Source organism: Fringilla coelebs (genome assembly GCF_963513975.1).
Source record: "Fringilla coelebs genome assembly, chromosome: 21".
Taxonomy (NCBI): Eukaryota; Metazoa; Chordata; class Aves; order Passeriformes; family Fringillidae; genus Fringilla; species Fringilla coelebs.
The window spans coordinates 12356802-12383745 of NC_140047.1; the positions used below are offsets into that span (position 1 = coordinate 12356802).

A 26944-nucleotide genomic window follows, 5' to 3' on the forward strand; every position below is an offset into this window, starting at 1 on the left:
AAAGGGCTTTTCTGCCTTGTTTTTTGGAGGTTTAATTGGTTTTGGTCTTTTGTTTTTGACTCTTTTTTTCACAGCAGTCACCTGCAATAGTTTCTGTAAAAAGTTGGTGGGTTTTTTTTTTGACTGATTGGTTAATGTATTTGGTTGAACCCAAACTTTAGTTTCCCTGCAGCTATGCTCTCACAATGGCTATGTCATTATTGCCAATCTTGATGTCACCCAAGCCCGTGTACTGCCTTGTAGATCCAACTGCAAAAACTTCATTGTTTTTGCTGAAGTGTAAGTCTTGGATTTGAGCATTCCACTGGTACAGAATACGTAACACAGATGCTGACAATTAGTAATTCCATAAAAGTGACACTTAGAATTGAAAATATCACTTCTATACAGGAAGCATTTGAAGGAAATACACTCAAGTGTGCTGACTGTGCAGTCAGAAGTACATGTGTGTGTGAGTGTGTGTGAGACAGCTTTTGGGGAGCTTGGAGGAGCATGGGGAAGTGCAGTCAAGAACTCAGATTCTTGTTTTTAGTTTGCTCTTGTCTGAGAAGCAGCCATAACAACATTACATGTTTTATGCATTAGTAGCTTTTTGTTGAATTGTAAAGCAATACTCTGAAAATTAAAACTGCTCTTTTAGAATAGCCATCATTCTAGGTGTAATTTTTTCCTGTCATTCTTGATTCTGTGCACAAAATTGTGTGTTTTGTATGTAGGGATTTCTCTTTGAAAGTTTTAATTATCACATACTGGTTAAAATGGAAACAGCAGTAAAAATTTACAGTGAAGATTTAACTAGAGAGTCTGTAGCTTGGAATGTCTTTATTTTTTAGAAACAGAGCTAGTAGGTTTTACTTCTTAACTGTTCACCAAAAAATAGTGAATAGTTGAGACTGTTCTACTTTCCTGAAAAATCACTCAGTTCTTCATCATATAATATGCAGCTCATTTTCAGTTTTTAGTTCGCATATCTAGTACTGGTTTATTGATAGCTTTTTAGTGGAGAAAAATTGTGAACTGTAACTCCCTCAGCCTGCTGCTTTTTTAAAAAGCTCTGGAGACTGTAAATGTTCACATGTTTTACTGAAGGATTGCAAAAGTAACATTCATTTATAACATTTGAAGGATTATTCATGGAAAAATTATGCAAAGGAAAAAACAGTGAGATCCTTTGGGATATGTGTAAACTTTTCCAAATGTTCTTGCCACAGATCTCTGTACAGCATTTTACTTGCTCTGATGAAGTTGTCTCACGTTCCCTAACACAAACACATTTTTAATAACATTTTAATATTTTTATACATCATTCCTCTGCATGTCAGCATAATCTTGAAAATGATGCTGAGAAATAATGAAAACCAAACTAACCCTTGTTCATGCCAGCTGACTGGAAAATCCTGCTAAGAGTGCTTTGTCTCCATGAAAGGCAAAATAACAGAATAGCAATCATGGTAACAGTATGCACTAGGAGTGGAGCCAGAAGAGTAAAGACAAGAGTTAGCAGTAGCAGATGACTTCACTTATTGGAAAAAAGGGGCAAAATAACTCAATCCCAAATGAATTTAAGTATTGGAAATTTGTTATCAGCAGTATCAGGCATAACTTCCCCAGCTAATTGCTCAGCAGTCTGGTATGTCCATAAACATCCCTTGGTCTGTGCAGTTGTCATCAGTATCTCGCTGCTTACCCTCTTTGGCATCCTTCTTGACATGGGCTCTCTTTGTCTCTTACTCCTTTACAGAAATGAGGTCATCTGCTCTATGCCCCATAACTCATGCTGACACTCACTGCACCCCAGATTTCTTGCGGAACTGAGTGTAGCCAGCTGAAGAGAACTCTATAAACTTCACCATTCTTCTGCATAGACATTTGGCAGCAGAGCAGATCCAAAGACTGTGTAGGAGTGTTTAAGTTCAGATTCTTATTACCTTAGCACAGGGCTAACAGAACTAAACTGTATGGATTTCCTTCTCTTGTCTTGGAGAAAAGGAGGATGCAGAACTACATTGAAAATGGTCAGTCCAGCCATAATAACACCAGCACAGATGATATTTCTGTTTTCATCTGATCCCACAAAGCATTCTGTTTTCTGCCATCAGGATCTTCACTGAAGACACCTAACTAGGAATTTGAATAAGTCACAGAATCACAGCATAGCTGGAAGAGACCACAGTGGGTCATCTAGTCCAAACTCCCTGCTCAAGTAAGGTCATCCTACAGCACATGTACAGGATTGTGTCAGATGGCTCTGGAATACCTCCAGTGAAGGAAGCTCCACAAGCTCTCTCTAGGCAGCCTGTTCCAGTGGTCTGTCAACCCAGGTCCATTTCCTTCTTTGATGGGATTGATGCAAGCCATTGTGATTGCCATATGTAATAGCAAGGAAGCCAAGCTGGACTGTTGTCTTAAGTTGTAAGACTCTTACACCTATTTCCACAAACTCCGTCACACCTTAAGCCTGGCAGTATTTTTATGTGAACTGAAATTTTAGTCCCTAATATTATTTTTATATTATTCAGAATATTCCCTAGTATTATATTATAATCTGAGATGTGGAGTCCTTTTAGACATGCTACATAATTTGTTTCAGGGAGAGTGTGGCAGTTTTTATGAAACTTTTTCTGTTCTAAAGCTGTCCAGATAGTAAAAGCTCTTACTTGAATCAAGCAATTATCATCTTTATAATGATCAATTTTTAGATAGTTTTGTGTTGCAATCATATTAAATTTCAGTCCATGCTCCCTAAAGAGAAGGAGGAAAAAAAGGGAGTGTAGAGTGAGAAGTCTCAAACTATTATTTCTTGCTAGATTAATATCTCTTACTCTTTGTAGGTTTTGATAGTAACATTTGAACCTACCTGGAGTCAAATCCAGCCAGCTTTGATTTTGTAATAACTTGATTGTGTCAGCACTGGACTTGTTATTTTGCTGTTCTTTCTGATGAAGTAATTTTGATGCAGTCTCATGCTTTTGTTTTGCTGCATATCAATGCTTTGGAAAAAAATTAATCAAACTGCTTTCAGGTCTCTCATTCTTCACTGTGAGAAACTTAACCTTTAAACTATTGTGTTACAAAATTTAACAGTTATTTCTACATGTGGCGCAATGTCTGTGTGAAAAAGCACTGCACTATACTGATAATCCTCTAGGACTATGCCTTAAGATTGCTACTATTTCACAGGCTGTGGTTTCCGTAACTTGTTAAAAATAATACTTCATTAGCATTCAGTGAACTGAAAAGAACTTAATGTCATTCACGTGAAAAAAAAACTTAATGTAAATCAAGATTGAGAACTGGCATCAGAAACACCTGAATGACACAGCAGGAAGCAATAAATCCTGTAACCAAATTAAGGGACAAGCCTCAGAGTGGGCATATTAACACTGAAGTTTATGCTGAGTTTCAGATTAAACTCTTGCTGATAAATGCTCATAATTTTCAGAGGAATTCTCTTTTGGCTGCCACTGTCTTTATCCTGTGTTTCAGTTCCAATATATTTTAGGCTTCTTAGCAGGTAATAAATGCCTCAATAGTCCTAAGTATTTTCCTGTTCCCAATTTGTAAAGTAGCTGATGGAAAGGTACTACAAAGAAAGCATGTAGACCAAACTCCTTTTTTGGGAACCTAGTCCATCAGAGGAACTGGAGGTTTTCAAACTAAAGAACTTGTAATCATTTCTGAAACTTCTGAAGGCATTTGTTTTGTCTCTGCATAAATTTTAATTTGTAATGAAAATCCATGGTAAAAGACTTCAGTGAAATGTATATTCTTGCTACTAATGCAGCAGATAAGATTTTTTTCAGACCTAATGGTGAATTATGAATCCATACAGTTTTTACATTAAACTAGGCAACACATAATTGCATTCATAATCATACTTTTTCTGTCCTAATTTTTGCTTCACCTCCATGGCAGGAATGGAAGATGAACTGCTTTGGTTTTAGGGAAGCAGCTTCCAGTGTTGTGTTACAGCCCAAATGCATCAAAATTTTAGTTGTATGTGCAGCAAGAACATTGTACTGGGCCCTCTCCAACATCCCAGATGTGCGTCTTTAGGTGAATCTCTGGATGAAGCAATGACTGAAAGTGCATTTTTTTAAAACTGTGCATGGCCATTAGGTATAAGACCTTCTCTGAAGCTGCATATGCCAGTGACTGATGCTATGACTGTTGTGTTTCACAAATTTGCAGTTGTGTGATGGTAGCAAAGACGGGCAGGCAAAAATGCTGTCCTGATGGTATATATGAATGAGGCAGAAAACATGCTTAAAAACGGTTTAGTTTTTGTTCTACTAAATTGATGGTCTGATGAAAAATACTACTGAAGGTTTCTCTAACAAACTTGTCCCTCCTCTCTCTATTGCTAAAAGAAGTTGTGTCTTTTTTGCTTGTCTTGGGGCTCCCTTCATTATTAATTAAGCAGCATAATGAACTGTTTGCTCAAATGTGCAGAACACTGTGGATTAAATCTTTCCCCCTACTGCTAGGGAAAACCCTTTGCAATTTTTCATAGTTACAATCCAGTTCACAGTGAAATTCCAGAGTCTGGGCTATGGTGAAATAAGAACACAAATGATTTACAATTAATTTCTTTGTTTCCTACAACTTGATATAAGTCTATATTGCAGAGTGAGTATGGGCAGGAAAGCATCTTGCATTTATTTGGGGGTTTTTTTTGCCTTTTACTGGGACAAACTCATTACTGGTTCTCCTATTTCTTCTTGTGTCTCATGAATCCTCAGTTTGACAGAAGTTGTTACCTTTCTTCAGGGTGCTTCAGGAGAGAGCAGCCTGTATAACAAATAGAAACAGAAGGTCTTAAGTAAGGAGAGACCTCTAAGGATCATTGAGGCCAACTCCAGCCTTGCAGAGCTACATAAAACTGAATTATATCACTAAGAGTGTTGTGATACAACCAGACTCACCTTGTACTCTGACAGGCTTGGTGCCATGACCACTCCCCTGGGAAGTTTTGTCTCTCAGAACCATTTCTGTTAAAAGTTCATGTTCATCCTGTTGTCAAACTGTGCCGTGGAATGTTGGTGTTTTGGATTGGTTTTGAGAGTTTTTTTTCCTGTTTCAGTTTATTACTTATTTGATGCCAGACACTTTTGCAAAGATTCTGATGATGATTGTACATGGTTTTTCACATCACAAAGTTTCTTCTTGTGTCAACCTCGTAATGAGTGGGTTTTGGTAAGAGTCCAGAAGCTGACTAAGCTGAGGTTGCTGGAACCTCCAATAAGTGATTTTTGTAATGTAGAGGAAAGTCTGTTCTGCTGGTACCTGGACTGTCCCAAGGAGAAAGATATGGGGCAGATGGCGACTTTGATGACCACTGTTCCCACTTTCATCACAAGCACCAATGCCATAACTAAGTGTTTAAAAGTGAAATCTCAACTATTTGCTGTGAAGCCAAGAAAAGCCTAGCATTTACTGAGGATGATGATAGTCTGTGTTTTCCTGTGTATTGCAAAGGTCACTGCCTGCCCTTTGTGAACAGCATTGAGGAGCTGGAACAAAGCCAGTTTGTCCATGTTTTCTGTGAGGCCTCATAAAATCTGTAAATTGAGAGCAACAATGATTGCAGTGAGACATATCTAGAGCTCATAGAAGTTTGAGAAGTAATGCATCTGTGTTGTCCATTAGGTATATGAAGAGCCCTGGGTTTTGCTCAAGCTGTGAGTCAGTATGAGCAGATTGTTTACAGTTTATTCACAAGATGAAGTTGTGAACAAAATTCAAAACACATGTGAACATTCCTGTTCACACCTGAAGTACAAACCGACTTTATGGCTCTGCATATTACACTTTGGTGCATCCAGCTGTTGTAAGGATGCTGAGAGTTTTTGTAGTTCCTTGTTAAAAGTATGAGCAAAACTATTTTAAAAATTACTCCAGGGAGTTCAAGATTATGGAGGTGACAAAAATGGATGGTGTAACCCTATTGGGCAAGAAACAGTGCTTCAGAAATGGTGCCATTTGGTTATTTATAAAAATTAATTTTAATCAGTTCCTAAACACACCAGCCAATGAAATTTCTGGGATTTGCATCAGTCCAGTTGAATAATCTCTGTCTTTTAGGTCCATCTGACATGTCGGCAATTATGAAATTCAGCAGGAGACCCACATGTCCTGATGCCTCAGTAGCAGCAAGTCTATCTACACCTCCTGTACCAAGGCACCGGAAGAGTCACAGCCTAGGAAACAAGTGCGTAATCCCAGCTGTCTCATGCTCAGGCAGTTACATGTGTCACAAAAATTTAAGATAGCAGCAGAGAACACGCTAGTATTTGTCCTTTCCATTTCTTGTATTGCAAAAGTGTTTCACGCTCCGGTATGTATTCCCTAGGTTTTCTCTTTTCACTGTTGTTAGTTTTTGCTGACTCTATTCTCTGCTAGTGACAGGCACTGGCAGTACTTGTAAGCTGCTTATCCACTTTAGTCTGTGGATTCCTGGTGTGTCTCCTTTTTCTGGGTTTCTGCTTTTGCTGCCACCAAGGATGTTCACGTTTTGTATGGAGGAGTTAAAACATTTACAACTTCCCAGCTGCAGAAATTTAATAGTTGTTACTTACAAAGAAAGTAAAATCTGAAACTCATTTTGGTAGTAAAGGAGCATATGTACAGTACGTGGTAGTGTATAATTGCCTGATCTTTAATAACCTGTTGATGAGGCAGAGTGGAAATAATGTGAGCCAAGGGTTGCTGTTAGATGCCATAAGAGGGGTTACTCGTTTTTCTCTTCCTCCGTGTTCTAGTATGATGTGTCAGTTGAGCGTCGTGGAGAGCAAAAGCGCCACCTTCCCGACGGAGCGGCCACGGCACCTGCTGGACGACAGTGTCCTGGAGTGTCACAGCCCAGCGCGTGGCCACACGCCCAGCACGCGCCTTCTTGCCAACGGCCTCTCCATAGGTATCATCTGCCTGGGGAGTGACACCCCTGCTCCTGTCCCCATGGCGCTGCAGACTCACAGATAGCTGAAAGCAGAGAATTAGGAAGATCATTAGTTCCCTTGCAAAGACTGATCGTTTTAATGGGTGAAAGTAGATCAGAACTGCTACCTGGTCAATGTAACATCTGCTTTCCTCGATTATCCACTGATGCTTTTGGTAAAAGTGGCATGAAGGAAGATTGGTTTTGTCGATGCTCTGTGTGTGACGCAAAGTGTTTGTCAGCTTTTAGCAGGGGGAAAGTGGATATGTATTTTAAAAGCTACCTTTTCACAAAGAAAGCTTTAATTTTAACTATATGGTTTAGAAGATGGGGGATTTGTTTGGTAGTAGTTTCTAAGACTTATAAAGAAACGTAAAATGAACACATTATGGTATCATAATTAATAAAGCAGTTATTATAATATCAGAAAAGGGATCAAGAATCTGTGTTCTAAGGAAGAGAAAGCCACCTTTTAAGAGACTTAGGCAATTTCTAGAATAAGAAATTGACTGTGGAAGACAGCACATTACTTGACCAAGAGTTAGACACTGAGATGATCTTTGCACCTCTGAAAATACAGGAACAGCTCAGTGTGTTCAAACTGAGCATGAGAAGATCAGTCCTAGGCAAATTAAAACTGTGAGCTAAATAGTTGTGCCAGAAAACAAGGGACAAATGGGTGATGGGCTTGAAGGAGAGATAGGCACTTTAGTTATGAATACCATCATATATATATATATTTTAATAACTCCTAGCAGCAGCATACAGCTGACATATCCTCTATTAGAGGTGTGTTTGCTTCTTGAAAATAAACCTTGATACCATATCTAATAACTTCAATTGACTTATGGATATTGTGGTAGACATATTGTCTTACAAAGGAGCTGGATTTTATGTACCTGAAGTGCTCAGCTTCTGAAGTAAAAGCATGGTGAAAATTAAAGTAATGGTATTAAAACACAGCAAAAACATGAGTTAAGAGTGCGATACTATAAATGGAGAGGCTCATGTAAACCTCTTCCAGCTAAAGATCTTACCATGAACTCTAAACACTTCTTCAAAACATGATTTGAGTAAACAGTGTCCACGGTACTATACAAAAGAGTATTCTGGTGATCCACATACATTGGCTGTGTATTTTCCCATGGGTGGTTTTCTTACTCCTTCTCTGTACTACTCTCTTTCTAGATAGCAGTGAAAGCTCAGAATTTAGTGAGGAGCTGCCGTCAGGGCTTGAAAGGTGAGTTAGTCTTCATGTACACTCACTGAGCACTCTACAGACTTAGCTAAGAAATTCACAAATGATCCCTAACATAGGTAAGCCCTAAATCAATAGTTATTTTTATCAAATTATTGATTAGTAAGGAAAAAAATGGCAAACATTCTGAAATAAAGCACTGTACTGGACCTAAAAAGATTGGGAGCTCTCTCTGTCATATTTACCAAACCCTAACTATTGAAGTCTCAAGCTAGAATATCCCTCATCAGATATTTGCATTCACAAACAGGGGTCGTTTATATGCCACGCTGGGGCCTAACTGGAGGGTACCGATCAGGAATTCTCCTCGGAGTCGAAGCTGTGTCTACAGGTACAGTTCAGGGTCTGCCTCTTTCATTGTATGGTGCTAAACCTCAATTTGGGTCTTTACGCTTTCCTAGTGTAATGCATTTTGGGTCCAAATATCCTTACATGACCATAACAATTTACGAAGTCTCCCCCTCCTGCTTGTAAGAACTCCTGTTAATGGTAAAGCAGGATTATGGCCCATTCAGATGAAATTCAGTTTAGCTGTTGATTTATCTATTGATGTCTGGCTGCTATTTTGCAGAAAACTAGATTTTACTTAGAGTTTTATGAAACCTTTGTGTAAGCAGGTTTGTCATGAAGGCCATCTTGGACTCCCATTACAAGCAATGATGTTAGAAGGATACATTCTTGACTCTTTCCCACAATCTATTTCCTGATTTACCAGACAGCTACCCACAATATCTGTCCGTGTCTGTGTGGTGTGTTGATTTTGTTCAGTAAAAGGGTATGACCTTGGACCTCAAGTAAGAGAGGGAACATCCACAAGCCTTATATAACAGGTGCTCACAATGTTGCTAGTCACTAAGAAGTGGACTTTCTAGAAGCAGGTAATCCATTTACAGACCTAAGAGAGGTGACGCTGAAAATTTTATATAGTTTGAGGGATAAATATAATTCCTTGCGTGTATACCTGACCTCAACTTGATAAATTCTGTGATGCTGGCAAATGAAGACATATGTTCGAACAGTTAAGAAAATAGGGCCCTGAATCAGTATTCTACTGTGATTTAGTTGCAGTTTAAATCCAGTCAGATTTTATTTTGTTTAAATTAGTTTGCCTCAGCCATTGTAGACGTATCTATATAATGTATAAATTACAGCTGCCTTACTTGTGCCAGTAACATCTGATGACAGCACAAGTTAGAAGTTAGACAAAAATAAAAATGCATACTTTATAAATTCATAAAGAAATACATTTTGGAACAGCATTTCAGGTATTGCAGCTGCTCCTGGAAAATACTTTCTTAATGCGACCATGATAGAACTGTTTCAAAAACATATAAAAGCTAGAAATATAAAATGTACTACGATTAAAACATGAAAAGCCTATTAAATCAACAAAGAAGAGTTACTTCCTAAAATACATTTCTTATATTTATCCACCGTCAAGTAATTCTAATGTTTGTGGTCATTCTTCCTTTTCTGAAACCCTCCACTGCCTCTGTCAAATATAGAATTGGCAAGAATGCACATTTGCAGAGACCAGGCAGGTCATGCAATGGAAGAATGCATGTACCTGGCAGTTGGAAGGGCTGTCCTTCCCTAGGCGTGGTTGTGCATGTCAGTTGGCACCAGCATGAGTTCAGATTAATTTGGGGACAGAATAGTGTTCCTTTCACAACTGTGAGGTAGATCATACACATCCTTTTCCTTGTATTCATTATTAGACATCATTTAGTTGGTGCTTATAAACCCTCTTGCTCCACATAATATCACCAGGGTTGTGATCATGTGGCAATGAAGAGATGTTAGCAGCAGATAACCTACCAATCAACATTTGGTTGTGGTGTTAGTAATGGCTGCTTGCATTTCTAACTTTCCATATATTTGGGATCTGTCAGTTGTATCTCTTTCTCACTGTTGTATATGGGAAGTTTTATGTTCATCCTGGAAAAGGAAAAACTATTCTAATCTCTGTAAATAAATGATTGAACTGATTTTTAATAATCACTAATAATTATTTATTTTTAATGTACTTTTCCCAACTCTTTTCCAATTAGGCAAGGTATTTTCATTTAATTTAAAATAAAATTTGTGGGAGCTCTTGTAAAATTGTAAGCCAAAAATTTCCAGAAATTCAGGTAATGTCTATAATTTATCAGAATAAAAAAGAAAATTGCCTGTTTTCACTTTGACTTTGGGTTTCAGTATTTATTCTGTTTTATTTTTTCATGTCTAAGCCCCCAGAAAGGTCTTGATTCCTATTTGATAGCTAGGTTAGGAAAACACATATTCCAGAGTCACATTTCAGATTACACAATATACATAAAGCAGTGCAGGATAGATATATTTAGAGCTAAATTATATTGCTTACCTGCTATCCTTATTCTGCTCAAATACATAGAGGAATGCTTTGTCTCTCCAGCCCAACAGGTGCATGCAGCTGTACAGCAGGTGGTTCCACAGGAGTCATTACCATGGAAGGGCCTTTAAGAAGAAAAACACTGCTCAAAGAAGGCAAGAAACCTACTGTAAGTAATTCTAATTGTAATTATTCCTATGATCCTAATTAATTAGTGGCTGGTTTAATTTTCAGAATTATATTAAACCTGCAGCTTGATACCACACAAAACAATGGTTTATCAATTGTAATTTTCTGATCAAGGTTATAACCAGGTTGTAACAAGGTTGTAACCTTTGTGTGTCATTTGATATACAGCAGTTTGCAAGTCAGGTTTCTAGCTGTGACAGCTGAGCAGGAGTGAAGCAATTGTATAACCAGCAAGCAGTGTTGTGAGGGCAGAAGTAAATCTTGTGGCACTGCCTGATGACCCAGAGCATCCTGATATTTTCCAGCTAAATAACCCTGACAAAGGCAGTTATTGCAAGATGAACAATGTCTGCATTACATTTCTGTGACAGGAAGTAGATTAATATCTATTAATGAGCTTGTAGATTACAGAACTTGCAGTGGCACTCATAAAAGACTGAAGAGGGAGCTCTTCAATACAGAATTTTCAAGGGAGGGTTTCAAATTCAATATTTCTACAATATATTTTGGTGCTTTTGAGATATCACATTAAAATGGAAAGGCTGCAGGGCAGCCACCCATAGCACCAAAGTCATGGCAATTCATAGTCAACCTGAATTCAAGGGTTTCACATGGTTCTAGTCCTATGCATTTGATAATTTATTTGCTTTCTGTAGAGTTGTTTGATGTATTTCACATGCAACCCAGTTCAGTTCAGAGCTAAACAATTTGAAGAATTGCAGAGTCAACTCAATAATATTTTTTTAATCAAAAGTCTAAGATCTGTACAGCAGAAGGCTGCATGCTATTCTTCTCTAAACAATCAGTACTGATACTTTCATGAGATACTCAACAAAGAAGGATTGTATTCACAGCCAGCCATCAAGCTTTAGGTAGCTGGGCTGATTTACACCAGGAGGCATTCTTTATCTCCATTCCTTGCTACTAAAATTAACTTTGGTAGCATTTGGACTTGCCTGTGAATAAATTTTTCAGAGATTTCAGAGATTTCAGAGATATGCAGAGATATAAGAGATATGTAGAGTTTTTCCTATTTTTTTTCCTTTTTCATTCAGCTCTCCTCATGGACTAGATACTGGGTCATGCTTTCAGGATCAACTCTTCTGTACTTTGGAGCAAAAGCTTTAAGAGGCACTGAAAGGAAACATGTAAGCTTTAAATTTATTCTAAAACCAAAAATTAAATACTCATAAGTAGATGTGGAAGGGCATCCAAAGCGTACTTTCTGTTCCATGCTAAGCCATATTTCTGCACAACTTCTACAGTCAAAAGTTAATCTCTGCTACAGTCTCAGCTATGACTGATTTGTCTGTCTTTTCCAGTATAAATCTACACCTGGGAAAAAAGTCTCCATTGCAGGCTGGATGGTGGCACTGCCTGATGACCCAGAGCATCCTGATATTTTCCAGCTAAATAATCCTGACAAAGGTAGATATTACAAGATGCACAATGTCTGCATTACCTTTCTGTGACAGGAAGTAGATTAATATCTATTAATGAGCTTGTAGATTACAGAACTGTAGTGGCACTCATAAAAAAATGGCAGTGGCACTCATAAAAGACTGAAGAGGAAGATCTTCAATACAGAATTTTCCAGGGAAGGTACAAATTAAATGGAACGTATTTCTTCAATATGCTGTGGTGCTTCTGTGCTACCTGCAGAGATTCATTTCTTTTGACAGTTACTGTAAGTTTTGCAGAAATTCCTCAGCTAATATGAGATTGCAGCATGCCCGTGTATCTCCATACACTGATCTACAAGTCTCTGAATAGCTTCCTTAAAATCAGTCAATATCAAATCTTGACTTACACTGAGGCCAATTAAAATATCAAACCATTTACCAAAAGAAATCTGCAAAGTAATTATTACTTTTTAATTATTAATTTTGCAATGCCATAACTCATTTCCCTTGATTAAACTTCAAAAACTTCAAAAGATAAGAAAACTCCTGGAGTTATTTTGCACTTTGAGTGGCTGCATACAGGTTCTTGAGGCTTTCTTCAGTTTCCATGTTTTCAGCTTTGGTGCTGGATATGGAGTCCCATCTACTCTGTGAAGTGCATCATCTGGGAATTAACTAAAATGCACAAAATATTTGATTGCAGGAAACAATTTGCAGTAGGACATTGAAGAAAACTAAGTTTACAGAAGCCTTGATGAGAAGAAAGCCAGGATTAAATTAGATCTGACCTGCGGCGTATGAATGATGCACAGTCCCCAGTTGTGGTATAACCAGAAACATTTATTAAAAGTGTATATAGCTTTATAATATTTTCAGTATCAGATTAGAATATCACGCGCCTGGATAGCCAATACTGTAACTGTTCACGTGTCTGTTAACCAATAATATAAGGGATTGCATTCCCAGTATTCACGTCAGCCTTTTTCCTTTAAATCAAGTGCTTGTATAACAATTTTTTCCGCCAACTACTGAGGTTCTGCTGCCTGTTACATTTTAGAAACTTTGTTACATCTCTTTTGCCTTGACTGAGTAGTTCTTGGTCTTCTTAACCAAGCGGGCTTTGTTCTCTTATTACTAAGCGTTCTTTGTTTTCTTGCCACACACCGACCTACATGGTCTTTTCTGTGGCTGTAATTCATTCAGCCTTTCTGCCTATGAGGCCACATATGTTCTCATTACTTGCTTCACCCAAGAATTGCTGGGTAACATGGCTCACATGGGCTCTCTTATATTAGCAGCATCATGTTTGAGCATTTGAGGTGCAAATTAATTTAAGAGTTTACTTCAGGACTTTGGCTTCTGCACAGAAATCAGAGTCCTTTGAAACTACATGTCTGTCTGTAAATTCTGAGTCTTTCATTTTCTTATTTTTGTAGGCAATGTTTACAAGTTTCAGACTGGTTCAAGGTTTCATGCAATATTATGGCATAAACATCTGGATGATGCGTGCAAAAGCAACAAGCCTCAGGTAAGGTTGTGAAAACTACTTCTACTCACTTTTTCCTATTTTCCAGAAAATCCTTACTAGAAAAGCTTTTTCAATCTGTGTGCACACACATTCCTGTGGGGACAGACATAATTCCTCATTCTGTACGCTGATCCATTTTTTCAATAGGAGAAAGAAAGATTATTTAAAATTAGAGAATTCCCATCAAATCAGGTTTTGTGCAGGTCTAGCTATCGGTTTGGTTACCTTAAGAGCATATAACCTCTACTCTCAGTTGCTTCAAGCAAGATAGCCTCATCTCTTCTTTAGAAGGGACTGTCTCATGGAAAATGAAAGCAACCATCCTAGGATGCACTCAATGATCTTAGAGATCTTTCCCAAATGTAATGATTCTATGAGTAATTTACAATCTCTTCCAGGTACCTGCTAATCTAATGTCATTCGAATAATTTCCTCTCCTACCTGGTGTGACTTCAAGTGCCAAACTGAAGAAACAGGTTATTGTTCTCTGAGGAGGAAGAGGAGAATGGTTTTCCTGACATGAGCCAGCCACAGATATTTCAGCACTTTCCTATGTAACTTGAAAGTGATTCTGACACAGCTTTTAAAAGCAGAAAGTGAATGTTATCCCTAGGACCAGATAAAGTCTCATGCACTGAATGAAAGGAGACAAGTTCGATGGACAGAAGATTAATCCTGGCTCCTGCAGGATTTTAGAGCCCTCAGCTATTTGTGGTCAGAGACTGCATGAACTGATATTTGGCCACAAACTGAGCATTATATCTTCTGCCTGTTCTTTTTCAAATGGTTCTTTTTATTGTTAAGCTGCTTTGTGTGACTGAAGAATATTTGGCCCATGTTGGGTTTCAGTTCTTTCTAATGCACAGAATGATTGACAGTGTTAACTTGCTCCAGAGTGTCAATTAGAATAGAAAATTGTGGAACAACATTTTTATAACCTAAGTGCACTGAGTTGCTTGGAAATGTGGCTGCCTCAAATTTTCTATCAAATCTCTGGACAATATGCTGTTCATATTTGAGCTATTTGGGAAAAATGTATTTTGGCATAGGACAATTGGTTTTCTTTTTCATTCAGTTATTTTGCTCAGGAATACACTGGTAATAGATTTAAGGCTTTTAATTTATGTTGTGCTGAAGTTTGTCTTTCATTCTTTTACCAATGGCATAGTTGCTTATAATTTGGTATTTTGGTTCAGTCTGAATGTTGCTCATTTCAAACCCCTTAGCACAGGGAAGCAGGTAATCAGGTGTTTTATATCACATTGTCCTGGCTCCTCAGAATGACTGCATATCATTGTTCCTGTTCTGTCCTTCTGTGGACGCTTGGCTCCACTCAATTACAGTATTGAGTGTTGTGACTTCAAGACATTAGTACTGGTAGATGGTACTGCTATTATGGAATCATGGTGGCAGTGAAAGACTGTTCAACAGTGGAGCAAGTACAAAGAAATCTCCACATCAATATCCAGAGACTAAATGAGCAAGCAAAAGAAGCGTAACTGGATCTTCTCCTCCGAAGGAACTGTCTCTGTGATGTATTCCTGCTGTACGCTGGCGCTACTGCAGTCAGAATAATTTTCTGTTCATATGTTAAATTCATCACTTTTTTCTTTTTGAAATTCTTTTGCCATATAGCATCATTATTCAGACTTCATCAATCACCAGAAAGCCTCTTCTGACTTTACTAAGATTACCTAGAGGTAAGTCAGCCTCTAACTTACAAGCCAGGAACACCATGAAAGTCAGTTTAAGTGAACAGAACCTCTACTAGAACAAGCTCCCTAGCATTAGCAGTATGTATTCTGTGGACTTCCATGATTTTCTACATTTTAATTTTGAAACTTCTCTAACAACAAAGAGAAAAAGCCAACTGTATTATTAAATGAAGGTCAAAAGTAAATTTATTGTTTTTTTAAGTGTGCATGTTACAATCCTGAAAGCCTAATGCATACCAGGTTTTCAAGAAAAACAGTTCCTGATAACAACTGCATTTAGATCCTGGGACACGGGAAAGTGTATGTAAAGTTGACAAAATTTATTTGATAACTGAGGAACTCTGTGAAAAGAGTGGTAATTAAAAATATATTTGTGTTGTTTTTCTCTTTCTTTGCTAATTTAAGACAACTTTGAACTAGGAAATACATGGTTATCTGCAAGGGCGGAGCATCGAATGCCATTAGAGATGGTATAAAAGCTTTTGAATGTGGTAACATCCTGTCAGCAGTAAATGACTTGACTGTTACGCTATGATATAGTCTGAATTATTCTACACCTGTGGATTTTTGTGATTAGTCATCAATGAGATTAAACATCTTTTCCGTATAGCACAATTGTGAAATTGCTGCAGAGTACTGAGAAATTCAGGCAGTGAAAGAATAATGAGAGCAGTGAAAGAATACTAGTAAAACATCTTAAACCAATTTTAAATTAGTTTTTAAAGATTAAACAGTTCCTAGCTGCTGATTAGAGGTGTTATGATGCCATTTGCTACTACTAGCTATTACCAGGTACTGCTACGGTTGAAAGCTGCTATGGAAATACAATAGGTTGCCTATCACTACTGATTGTTACAGCATTTCCACAAAAAAAAAATCACAAGCCATACAAGTTTTCCTCCGTCAAAGAGAGCAACTACAATAGTTCTGTAAAAGTAAACGTTATAACATAATGACCATTTTCAGAATTGTGAAGATATAATAACTATAGGTAATATTATTAGTTTATTTATTGTATTGTTTAATTTATTTAATTAATTTTTATTATTTAACTATTCATTGTTTATTTTTATTTATTTAATTAATTTAAATGTAATTCAGTGCCAAAATGCATGTTTTTCCAAATAGCACTAAAATGAGGCAAAGAAACTAGTTTTCAAAGTGACACTGACTTGTCACACTATAATGTTAATAAATTTCAACATTTTGGTTTGTTTTGTGTGGAAACTGTTGCACTATTTTTGGCTGTGTTTTCCAGCAGTCCACTGCATGCCATTTGTGTAAAGGATTCTTTCTAAAATTCTTGTGAACTGTCTCACCTGTAAGAACTCTGGTGTTGGAACCTAGGTTTTTGGCAAAGTATTTTGTAACCTCAGTCTTGTATCGAGTTGCTGCATTTTTCAGTTTGTTACATTGATAATAATGATTGTTTTGCTAATTAAATACTTTAATGTAAAAAAAGTTTGTTTACTACAACAGTAATAGCATTTGGTTGTAAGTTTAAAAGTGTGCAGGGTATGTATGCTGTTGACAATAAAATATTCTGAAAAAGAATAGGAGAGGTACAGAAGGAATGTTTTAGCTCAAAGGCAGCATGCATGTTTTATTTGTGAATGAATGGTAATATAATTGAACAGACTTTATAAGAGCACAGTCTAGCCATTTAGTAGTATAGATACAACAGAATCAACATTTCTAGGAAAAAATTGAAAAAGCCTCCAAATTTGCGCTTTTTCAGGTGAGATTGTGAAAGTCCAAAGAAGTAGAGACAAACTTAAATTTCTTTGCACTTCAGATTTAACTCAGCAGGTTTGCAGATGACACCAACCTGAGTGATGCAGTTGCCACACCTGAACACTGGGGCCTGGACAAGCTTGATGAGTGGCTCGGGCTGACGTAATTCTAATGAAAAGATCAAGAGAAGCTCTGCTGAGAAGAACTTGGGGGTGCTGGTGTAGGAGAAGCTGGACATGTCCCAGCCATGGGTGCTGGCAGCTCAGAAGCTAGCCATGTCCTGGCCTGCATTAAAAGCAGTGTGGGCAGCAGGTGACAGGTGATTCTGCCCCTCCACTCGGCTCTTGTGAGACCCCACGAGGAGTGCTTCATCCAGCTCTCAAGTCCTTGGTGTAGGAAAGATGTGAGTGGGCCCAGAGAAGAGCCACAAGAACAGTCAGAGAGCTGGAGCACCTCAGCGATGAGGAAAGGCTGAGACAGATGGAATTGTTTAGCCCAGAGAAGATGCGCCAAGCAGATGTTCCTGCCACCTCTCAGTACTTGAAGGGGACTTGCAAGAAAGATGGGGACAGATTTTTTTTAGTAGGGCCTGTAGTGATAGGAGAAGGGATTATAGTTTAAAAGAAGGTTGATTCAGACTAGATATAGGGAACAAATTTTTTGCAGTGAGGGTAATGCATTTGATTTGTGAACTGATTTGGATCAATGTATCTAGGAAAGACACTTTCAAATTGGAAAAAATTATTTGGTCCACATAGGGTGGTTGAGACCTCAGTCTACTATTTTCTACAGATATTTGCACGTGGTTGGGAAGTGCCTAATAGCACTGTTTACATGTCTTTGCAGGAAACTGGTGTGACATACCTCTTATCAAGGATACACCCCTTTGGAGATATACACCTTTGGCTCTGAAAGAGAACTATATTTGGTATGCTACAATTTAAACGTAATAATTAAATTTAAAGCATTTCATTGTAATAAGCATTTTATTCTGTGTTCTCCCCAGAAATAAAGACACTCTATGTGGGAGATCTCTGTAACTGGAACAAAGGTCTGTAACTTATGGCCTTTGGCACTAGAAAAGAAAATCCCACCACAGAATTCCTACAAATGCCAACCTTGTATTTTATTGTAGAAATGATTCAGCTATCATGTCTATCTCTAAAAGCAGACAGAACTCCATGAAGCTACTGGATTTTTATCATTGTGTAATTATCAATTTCCCTGTAATTTTTTAAAAATTGACTTGCATTTTGAAAATATAAAGGCTAGTTTGTGTTTCTCCGTTTTACACAAGTTAATTTGACAGGCGTCGGGGTCGAATCCGGAGACCTCCTCGAGAACAGTGCAGCACTGCTGATGTCCTTCTTCTGCACTTGTGCTGTCTATGCCATTCCTTTCCAGGATGTGGTGTGTGGGAGCGTTCCCCCCGGGCCACAGCCCGTGGACCTGAGTAATCAGCGCTCCGGAGCCGCTGGCGTCCGGCTCTGCGGCGGGATGGGCGGGCTCTGCTCCCCAGAATGCGCCGCCGGCACGGACCGGCGGCCCCGCCGCTGACGCGCATTGGCGTCCCGGGCCCGCCGCACTGCCCCATTCGCGGTCCTACACGGGGACCCCGTCTCCGATGCCTCGGGGAACCTGGGAAAGTGGCGGGAGAGGCAGAGGCGTGGCGGGGAAGGCCGCGGCCCGCCCGGGGATCCCTCCGTGCGAGGCCACCTCCCCGTCGCTCGCCGAACGAGACCCTTGGAACCGCGCTCCGGCGCAGCCGCTCGCCCACCGTCGGTGCCGATGCCGTGCACAGCAAGCCGCGCAGAGGCACCACCACGGTTCGAAGCGACGAGCAGCCGTCCCAAACGCGAACGGCCCCTCCTGGCCCACGCCGGGCGGGGCGGGGGGCCGCGGGGTCTCCGCGGCCATAGCCGCCGCCGCCGGCGCCTTCCCGGGCGGGAGGTGAGGGGACGGAGCGCTCCCGCCAGCCCCGGCCCGTAGAGGCGTGTTGCGGTTGCTGCTGTCGGTACCGCAGAGGGAGCCAGGTATGAGACGCGAGGGTTCCGGTAGTGCCGACCCAGCTCCGCACGGCTTTCGCGGCGATGCTCGCACGGGACTCGGGCGGCGAGGCTCTGCTCACCCCCGTGCGGGAAAGGGCGGGTCCCGCGGGACGGGAAGCCGAGAGCGCTGCCGGCTGTGCGCGAACGTAGGGGAGGTCCGGCAGCGGCACCTACTCGGGGTCCTGTGGCTGGCAGCGCTCGCGGGAGAGGTGCGACAGAATCGGGATTTTATCTCCACTCAGGAGGATGGTGATCAGCTGTAGCATTATTTTTCAGTAGTGGGGTTAACCGCTTAAGGGTAAGTTAAAGGTACCTATTAATTGTCCAAACCAGGTTTTCTGAGTCTCTGTCTGAATTCATACTAAGGGTGGAAGTTAACTTTAGATTTGAAGAATGCAAAACTCCTCCAGTGTGTGTTGAGAGTTAATCTGGGCAGGCAGCTCAAGCCTCACCCTTCCTCTTGCGCTGGGATGGCGATAGAATCAGAAAGGCAAACGTGGGAAATCCCATGCTTTTTCCCTGAGATAAAGACAGTTTAAAAGGTAAAGCAAAGCAGCATGCGAAACGGAATGTGTCATCTATGCATTATGTCCCCTTACCAGGCACATTTTTAGCCATTTCCAGGAAAGCAGAACTTCATCAGGTTTAGCAGTGACTTGGGAAGCCATATGCTGTCATGTTGCGTGTTTCCCCTTTTCTCCTGCCTCCCCCAGCTTAGATGGATGAGCATGGCATCATATGGTGTGGAATAGGCCTTTGGTTGGTTTGGTTCAGAAGTCTCAGCTGTGTTCCATGCAAACTTCTTGTGCTATCCACCTCCTGGGACAGAAGCCACAGGAGTAAGAGAGATGGCCTTGACTCTGCGTAAGTACTTTTCAGTGATCGCTAAACATCAGTGTGTTTGAAGCACTTTCTTTGGTCACAAAACACAGCACCCTGCTAGCTACGAGGAAGAGCATGAACTCGGTCCCAGCTAAAAAAGTACAGTGTGAATGAAAAAATTTGAAATAACAGTCTTTTAAATGTCATGCAGTTTTTGTTTTGCCCAGTCTGTTTAATTTTCAAAGGTCACAAAGTTTAAATATTTATAATAGGAGGAGTTTGGCTTAGGGATGTACAGCAAATAATAATAGAGAAGTTTTTGAGCGTATTCAGGGAAGTGTGGGGTTTGTCAGTTCTAATGGCAGAAAATAAGTACAACAACTGTATATTGACAGTTATATGACAACACTGTATATTGTTCTGGCTTACTGTCTTTGTATTTAGAATAGAAATAGACACTTTAAATTTTTTAATAGTAGTATTTCATTAGTGGAAAAATACTGCCTTCAGTTTAATCCTTCAAACAGTGTGCTTTGACTTTGGATCTTATAAAAGAGGAAGGACACCTGGTGTTTCAAAGAACCTTTCTGAAAAAAGTAAGCTATCAGAAGATTAGCAACAGGCAGTTGAGGTAAAGATGATTAATTATTGTTCATATTTGTTAATATTAACACTGTGTTAATAGCATAGTGATCCGTGGTTTTACCTTTGACAAAAATCATAAACTAAAGGATAGAGAATAATATTTTTCAAAAATGATAAGTTTTGAAAGGCTGTTTTTCTAGTGGAGGGTTTTTAGTTAGACCCTAGATAAAAAAGGGTTAGGTTGTTTATTGTTCTTATACTGCTGAAGCTAATACTTCATATTAGCAACTCAAACTTTGCAGTCACCTCTTGTCACTTTTGCCCTCTCTCCTTACCCTAGATTGGGAGATAAAGTAATAACTTGAGAATTGTGAAAAATTTAATACAATGTAGACATTGTCAAAATACTGAAATGAGCAGCATAAATAGTTATCCATCTCCATGTGAACAAAACAATTTACAAAGGAAGGCCACAATGCATAGAAGACGTGAGGGAGATTAATTATTACTCAGGAATGACTCTTGAACTAAATTAGCAATTGATACCAGCTTTTGGTAAGGACGATGCTAGTTGTGGATGGTTTTAGAAAGATGTTGGAAAAGAAGGTCTGAAAATAGAAGTTGGACAGCAAAGGTAAAAACAACATCCATTTTGAAGGTGATACCAAAAAAATGTATTTTCAAAATTCTAAAAAGACAAGCTATTTGAAGAACCTGTAATGGGAGATTAATAAATGTGTTTGTGAGCATAGTGGTACAGTGTGGCTAAAGCATGAGTGATTCCTTGGTTTAGGACGGGGAAAAAAGATGATTTAAATATATAAAAGTTTGTAAGTGTAGACTTGATCCCATACAGGGTTTTAGAGAAAATTTTAGCAGGACTGTTGCCAGTGAAATAAGGAGAAAGATGATTAATTTGAGCAGTTCAATCTAGTGAAAGATGTCTCACCTACAGCAAGGGGATTGGGACTAGATATTTTAAAGTCCTGTCCAACCCAAGCCATTCCATGATTCTAACTGTGACAAGAGCTCTTTATTATGACCTTGCTGCAGAAGAAAACATTGTGTAACTGCACTTGCCTGACTGACTGGGCAGATATATCAATTGTAGGCTGACGACAGGCTCAGATGTGTTTGTGCAATATGTTGCATCTTCAAAAAATGAAATCCGAGCACACATTAAGAAAGAAAATTCCCAACAATGATGAGGGCTTGTTAACTTGCCACATACAAATGGATAAGGTACAGACATTTCTAGTCTCCTGTACTAGAGAGTAATGGAAACTGGGCCAACTGCAGAGAAACAATTGGTGAAGGAAGACTGTTTCTTATGACATGGTTTTACCATGGTTTCATTCAACTGTTTTGTTGAATGAAAAGGTAATGAACATGAAGATGAGGAGGTGATACTACTGCAGTCTGTCAGGGTGGTGGGGAGGAAGAAAGTCTGTTTACAGTTAAGTGGAATACTGCAAAGTAGCCATTGATACCATTAGCTAAATTTAGTATTAAAGAAAATTGCATAATTTGTGGCATGCTTACTTGCATATTAATTGGAATTAAAAAATGCAAAATCGAAATGAATTGTTACTATGAAAGAAGAGCATTTAAATATGCTGAAAGCATACATTTAAAGTTAAAATATACCATTTTACCCTTTCTATAGTGAGGAAATATAAATGTAGCGTTCTTAATTACACTGACTTAATGTATTTTATGACTACATATTTGTGCTGTTTATTTCAGGAGAGCAAAATTAATGAGTTGTGTTGCGGAAACTATGAATTTTACTCATCAAATAACTACATATTTAATTTCTTTAAGATTCAGTATTCTGATGTGTCTTAGAGCTCTTGATTTTGCTCTTTTTCTTAGCTTCTAGAACTCGCTGTTGTTTCAGCACTCTCTCACAGTTCCTAATCAGAATTTGTATCTGCATGTTCTAACTAGGCTTTATAGCATGTCATGAAAAAAATGTTTGTCCAAGAAATGCAGATATATATATATATATATATAGTGTATTTTTCTACTTAATTTTAAGTATGTGTGTGAACTGGGTTTACATCAACATGCAAGATCTTAATTTTTAGAAGAAAACTTAGGTAGCCTTAAAAAAATCCATGAAAAATGTTTGGTTTTCTTCAGTCTTTCTCCATACTCACTTGTAATTTAAATTAAGTTCTTGCAACACAACTATGTGCTTTGCTCAAGAGACGGAAAACTTGTTTTTCTGGTAGGTGTGGCTGCTGTTACTGACATTAAAAGAGCAACAGCTTTGTGAAATAAAATGTGCCAGGAAGTATCTGAGGTATTGTACCAGTTTTTCTCCTCACAGTATTGTTCTGTATTGAACAATTACTGCAGTTTACCTTAAAAGTATTTATCTGTTTAAAATAAACAATTAGTAGATTATTTTAGCAAAATAACTTAGCAAAAAATGAATGGAGGACTGAACAGAACCTCACTCTGCTATCTACTTTAAAAGGTACTTTTTCCTTTCCAGTGTTCGCTCTTCAAAATGCAATTGAAAAGATATATTTTTTTCTTGTTAATTATTTATTGCTAGAAAAAGCAGAAGAAAGAATAGGTAATAAATTTCTTTTGTTATTTACTGTTGGTGTGTTTTGATATTTCTTTAATTAAAACATATTTATTCTGTAAGATCAGTATTTTAAGTCATAAATAGATAAAACCAAGGGGAAGAATGTTAAATGTGACCTTCACTTTGTAAGAATGCTAAAATATATAACATCTTTGGAATGCTTGGGGGAAACCTGTACTTTAGAACGTATCATAAATAGACTTAAAAAGTTTGAGTTGTTTTCAGTCACAAATCTCCAGCTGGAAGTCGTATGGCAATACAAGCCGATTCTTACTATGTATTTGCTGTTCTACTCTCAATTTTAGGGATTTATGGGGATACTATCTCCATTTCAGAGATAGAAGAGTCAGTGCTCTCTGCTGCTTCTTTTCTGCTTTGTGCCTAGTGATGCAGTGAGATTTTTGGTGCCCCTTTTTTCTTGGTAGCTAGCAAAGGCTTCTGTAAATCACATCAGCCTTGGCATATGGGACATTTTCAGGGGTGTGTTGTGACTGTGGTTCTCCCTGCTTCACTTTTTCATGAAACAGCAATTGTGAAAATATGATACATTAATTTGAGGGCACAGGCAATTATTTTTCGCCTGCTAGAAACATTTTTGTTGTTCTTATGCAATAGCATCAGTTCATTTCATTCTGGCATTTCACTCCACTCTTCCTGCTGGCAGTTGGGGAAACTCTCTTCTACCAATGCAGTTTTCTGATCTGACATGACTTTAATTAATCTGGGACGCTTTTTTTCCCAAGAATCTCTGTGGTACAAGCAGGCCTTTGATGGAGAGTTCCTGTTACTTTTCTATTTTTGGATCATATCTGAATACCTAAAGATGAATTTGTAGAGAAAACTTTTATCTAGGCTCCACTTGCAGAAATTAGTGCTTGAGAGTGCCATAAACTCCCACTCAGGCATTAACACTTGCTAGCACAAATGCTGCTGAAGATTTTGGTCATCCAGTCACTCAAGCAAGACTGCCTACCTGTTCCTGCAGCAGCAAGTTTTAAGCCCTAACCTCCAAATCATGCCAGGATCTGAGACAGCATTGATCCCATGTGAAGAGGCCCAGATCTCTAGTGAGCATTAATATGAGATGACCTTTCGTGCAACTCCTGCCTCATACAGCGTTACGTAGGGTAGAGTGACAAACTGAGTTTTATACCTGCATTGATTGCACCTGCCTTTGCTGGATTGTATGAATTGACTTTCCTCTGTATGTATGGTCTCATCTGTGGTGAATTGCAAGTTAGGGAATTCATAAATTAATGATTATATCTGGACCATCATGCGTAATCCCCAATTAGCATATTTATTATGAACTTGATTAATTCTATATACATTTAATTTATCTGCCTCTAGCTTGTGAGAAGTCCGGTTGAGTTTGGATTTTTAAAACATAAATTTACATACACACTGTGTTGGTGGAAAAAAAGAAAAGTTTTGCTTTGCTTTAAGAATTACTGCGTAGTTATTAAATTGGATATTGTAAAATTTGGATTCTTGAAAAAAAATACTCCTTGTATAGCTGTATATAGACCTCTGTTATAGTCTTCTACAGAACCCTCCATGTAGAGAAACTGCTCCATACATCTAACAAATAGAGGCATTCAGAGTGTCACGTATCATACATATCATTAAATGCATGTTCTGTGACTGGTTTTTCATAAAAGCACAGTAGCTGGGTCTCTGAGTAAGTCAGTGCACTGTGATAGAGACTTACCCTCATCTTGTTTGTGAAATTCTTGAGCAATGATCATGGGTCAGTATTATCTCATACTGCCTTTTCTTTTCTGCAGATAAGGCAGCATAAATTACAAGGACAAAGAAATTTGCATGGACATTTAGAAACGTTCAAAATGTTGTGTGCTGGGAAAAAAACTTACTTTGCTGCTGCTGTGTTCATTATGACTGTAACTTCAATGCTTGCAGTTTCTTATCTGAAGTTACAGAGACTTTCTCATCAGCCAAAAGTAATTCAAGAAGGTAGAAGATGTAGAGGGAAAATTGCCATTAGCACAATAACAGCATTAGAAGGTAACAAAACTTTTATTATATCCCCATACTTTGATGACAGAGAAAGCAAAGTCACTCGTCTGATTGGGATTGTTCACCATGAAGATGTAAAACAACTGTACTGCTGGTTTTGCTGTCAGGCCAATGGAAAGTTATATGTATCAAAAGCAAAAATTGATGTTCACTCAGATAGATTTGGATTCCCTTATGGTGCAGCAGATATAGTTTGTTTGGAACCTAAAAATTGTGATCCAACACATGTATCAATTCATCATTCTCCACATGGAAATATTGACCAGCTGCTGAGGTTTGAAATTAAAAATCGCAAGTCAGAGACCTTTTCTGTTGACTTCACCGTATGCATTTCTGCCATGTTTGGAAACTACAACAATGTCTTGCAGTTTATACAGAGTATGGAAATGTATAAGATTCTTGGAGTACAGAAAGTGGTGATCTATAAGAACAACTGCAGCCATCTGATGGAGAAAGTCTTGAAGTTTTATATAGAAGAAGGAACTGTTGAGGTAATTCCCTGGCCAATAAACTCACACCTCAGGGTTTCTTCTGAATGGCGCTTCATGCAAGATGGGACACACATTGGCTACTATGGACAAATCACAGCTCTAAATGACTGTATATACCGTAATATGGAAAGGAGCAAGTTTGTGGTCCTTAATGATGCTGATGAAATAATTCTTCCCCTTAAACACCCTGACTGGAAAACAATGATGAACAGTCTTCAGGAGCAAAACCCAGGGACTAGTGTTTTCCTCTTTGAGAACCATATCTTCCCAGAAACCATATCTTCTCACACGTTCAACATTTCATCCTGGAGTACTGTGCCAGGTGTTAACATATTACAGCATGTATACAGAGAGCCTGACAGGAAAGATGTAATTAATCCCAGGAAAATGATAGTTGATCCACGAAAGGTGATTCAGACTTCAGTCCATTCTGTCCTACGTGCTTATGGGAAGAGTGTGTATGTTCCCATGGATGTTGCCCTCATTTATCACTGTCGGAAGGCCCTTCAAGAAAACCTTCCCAGAGAATTTCTCATCAGGGATACAACACTGTGGAGATATAACTCATCATTAATCATGAATGTTAACAAGGTTCTATCTCAAACCATGCTGCAAACCCAAAATTGAAACCTTGGTTATAAGGAGTGAAAGTGGAGGGCTACCTGTATTGTGGGAAGACTGAGGATATAATTTAAAAATCACATTACATTGATTTCCACATAAGTCTACATCTTTCTGCAATCATTTAGGGAATATATAGCAAAGCCATGAATCATTTAATGATACCAAGGGTCAATGCAGATTGCAGTATCTCTTCTGGGAAATGTACAATTTGTTTTCAGTTAATAATAAAAATCAGTATTTGTCAACTGATTCAAATAATGCAAAACAGTTTTCAACCTATGTACAAAAAGTACAAATACAATCATTAGTATTAAAGGTAGCATTGCTTAAATCTTGCAGTTTGTATGTCACTGGGTACTAAATTATTATGCATCAGTTTGAGTAAAAGGTAGACAAGTAATTGAATACAATCTTCCTTGTAAAAAAATTGCCCCTTCTATTCTTGGAAATAGTGTGTGCTAAAGATGCTGGATTGTAACACTAAACACAATCATTGGAATTTTGCTGATTAAAAAAGGCCTTGTTCAACTGGGCTTTGGAGACATACAAGTTTGAGAAGAGTGATTGCACCTGTTCCTGAATTACTAAAGTGGTAAGTGCTGAGTTGTGTCAGAAAGC

At 38.6% G+C, this 26944-nt stretch overlaps 2 protein-coding genes across 11 annotated transcripts in view; both read left to right on the forward strand.

Annotated features, from left to right (window-relative positions):
• RALGPS1 (Ral GEF with PH domain and SH3 binding motif 1) overlaps positions 1-16920 on the forward strand; it is a 74260-nt gene extending 57340 nt beyond the window's left edge. For 4 of the 10 annotated variants that reach the window (XM_084219880.1, XM_084219884.1, XM_084219882.1 and 1 more), the window contains 9 exons: positions 6085-6211; positions 6762-6916; positions 8126-8177; positions 8446-8526; positions 10612-10717; positions 11793-11885; positions 12060-12165; positions 13577-13668; positions 14067-16920. In XM_084219880.1, coding sequence (XP_084076006.1) covers positions 6085-6211; positions 6762-6916; positions 8126-8177; positions 8446-8526; positions 10612-10717; positions 11793-11885; positions 12060-12165; positions 13577-13668; positions 14067-14096 — 842 coding nt within the window. In that variant the 3' untranslated portion in view covers positions 14097-16920. Of the gene's footprint in view, positions 1-2099; positions 2446-6084; positions 6212-6761; positions 6917-8125; positions 8178-8445; positions 8527-10611; positions 10718-11792; positions 11886-12059; positions 12166-12843; positions 13340-13576; positions 13669-14066 lie in introns of those variants that run through there. The other 6 variants (XR_014616670.1, XR_014616671.1, XM_084219885.1 and 3 more) reach the window with 6 other exon arrangements.
• Positions 16921-25069: 8149 nt separating this feature from the next.
• Positions 25070-26364, forward strand: LOC311161699 (uncharacterized protein; the record flags this gene model as incomplete). The annotated part of the gene is made up of 1 exon (XM_084219495.1): positions 25070-26364. One exon carries the CDS (start codon positions 25070-25072, stop codon positions 26327-26329), a length of 1260 nt encoding a protein of 419 aa, XP_084075621.1. The 3' UTR covers positions 26330-26364.
• Positions 26365-26944: the final 580 nt, after the last annotated feature.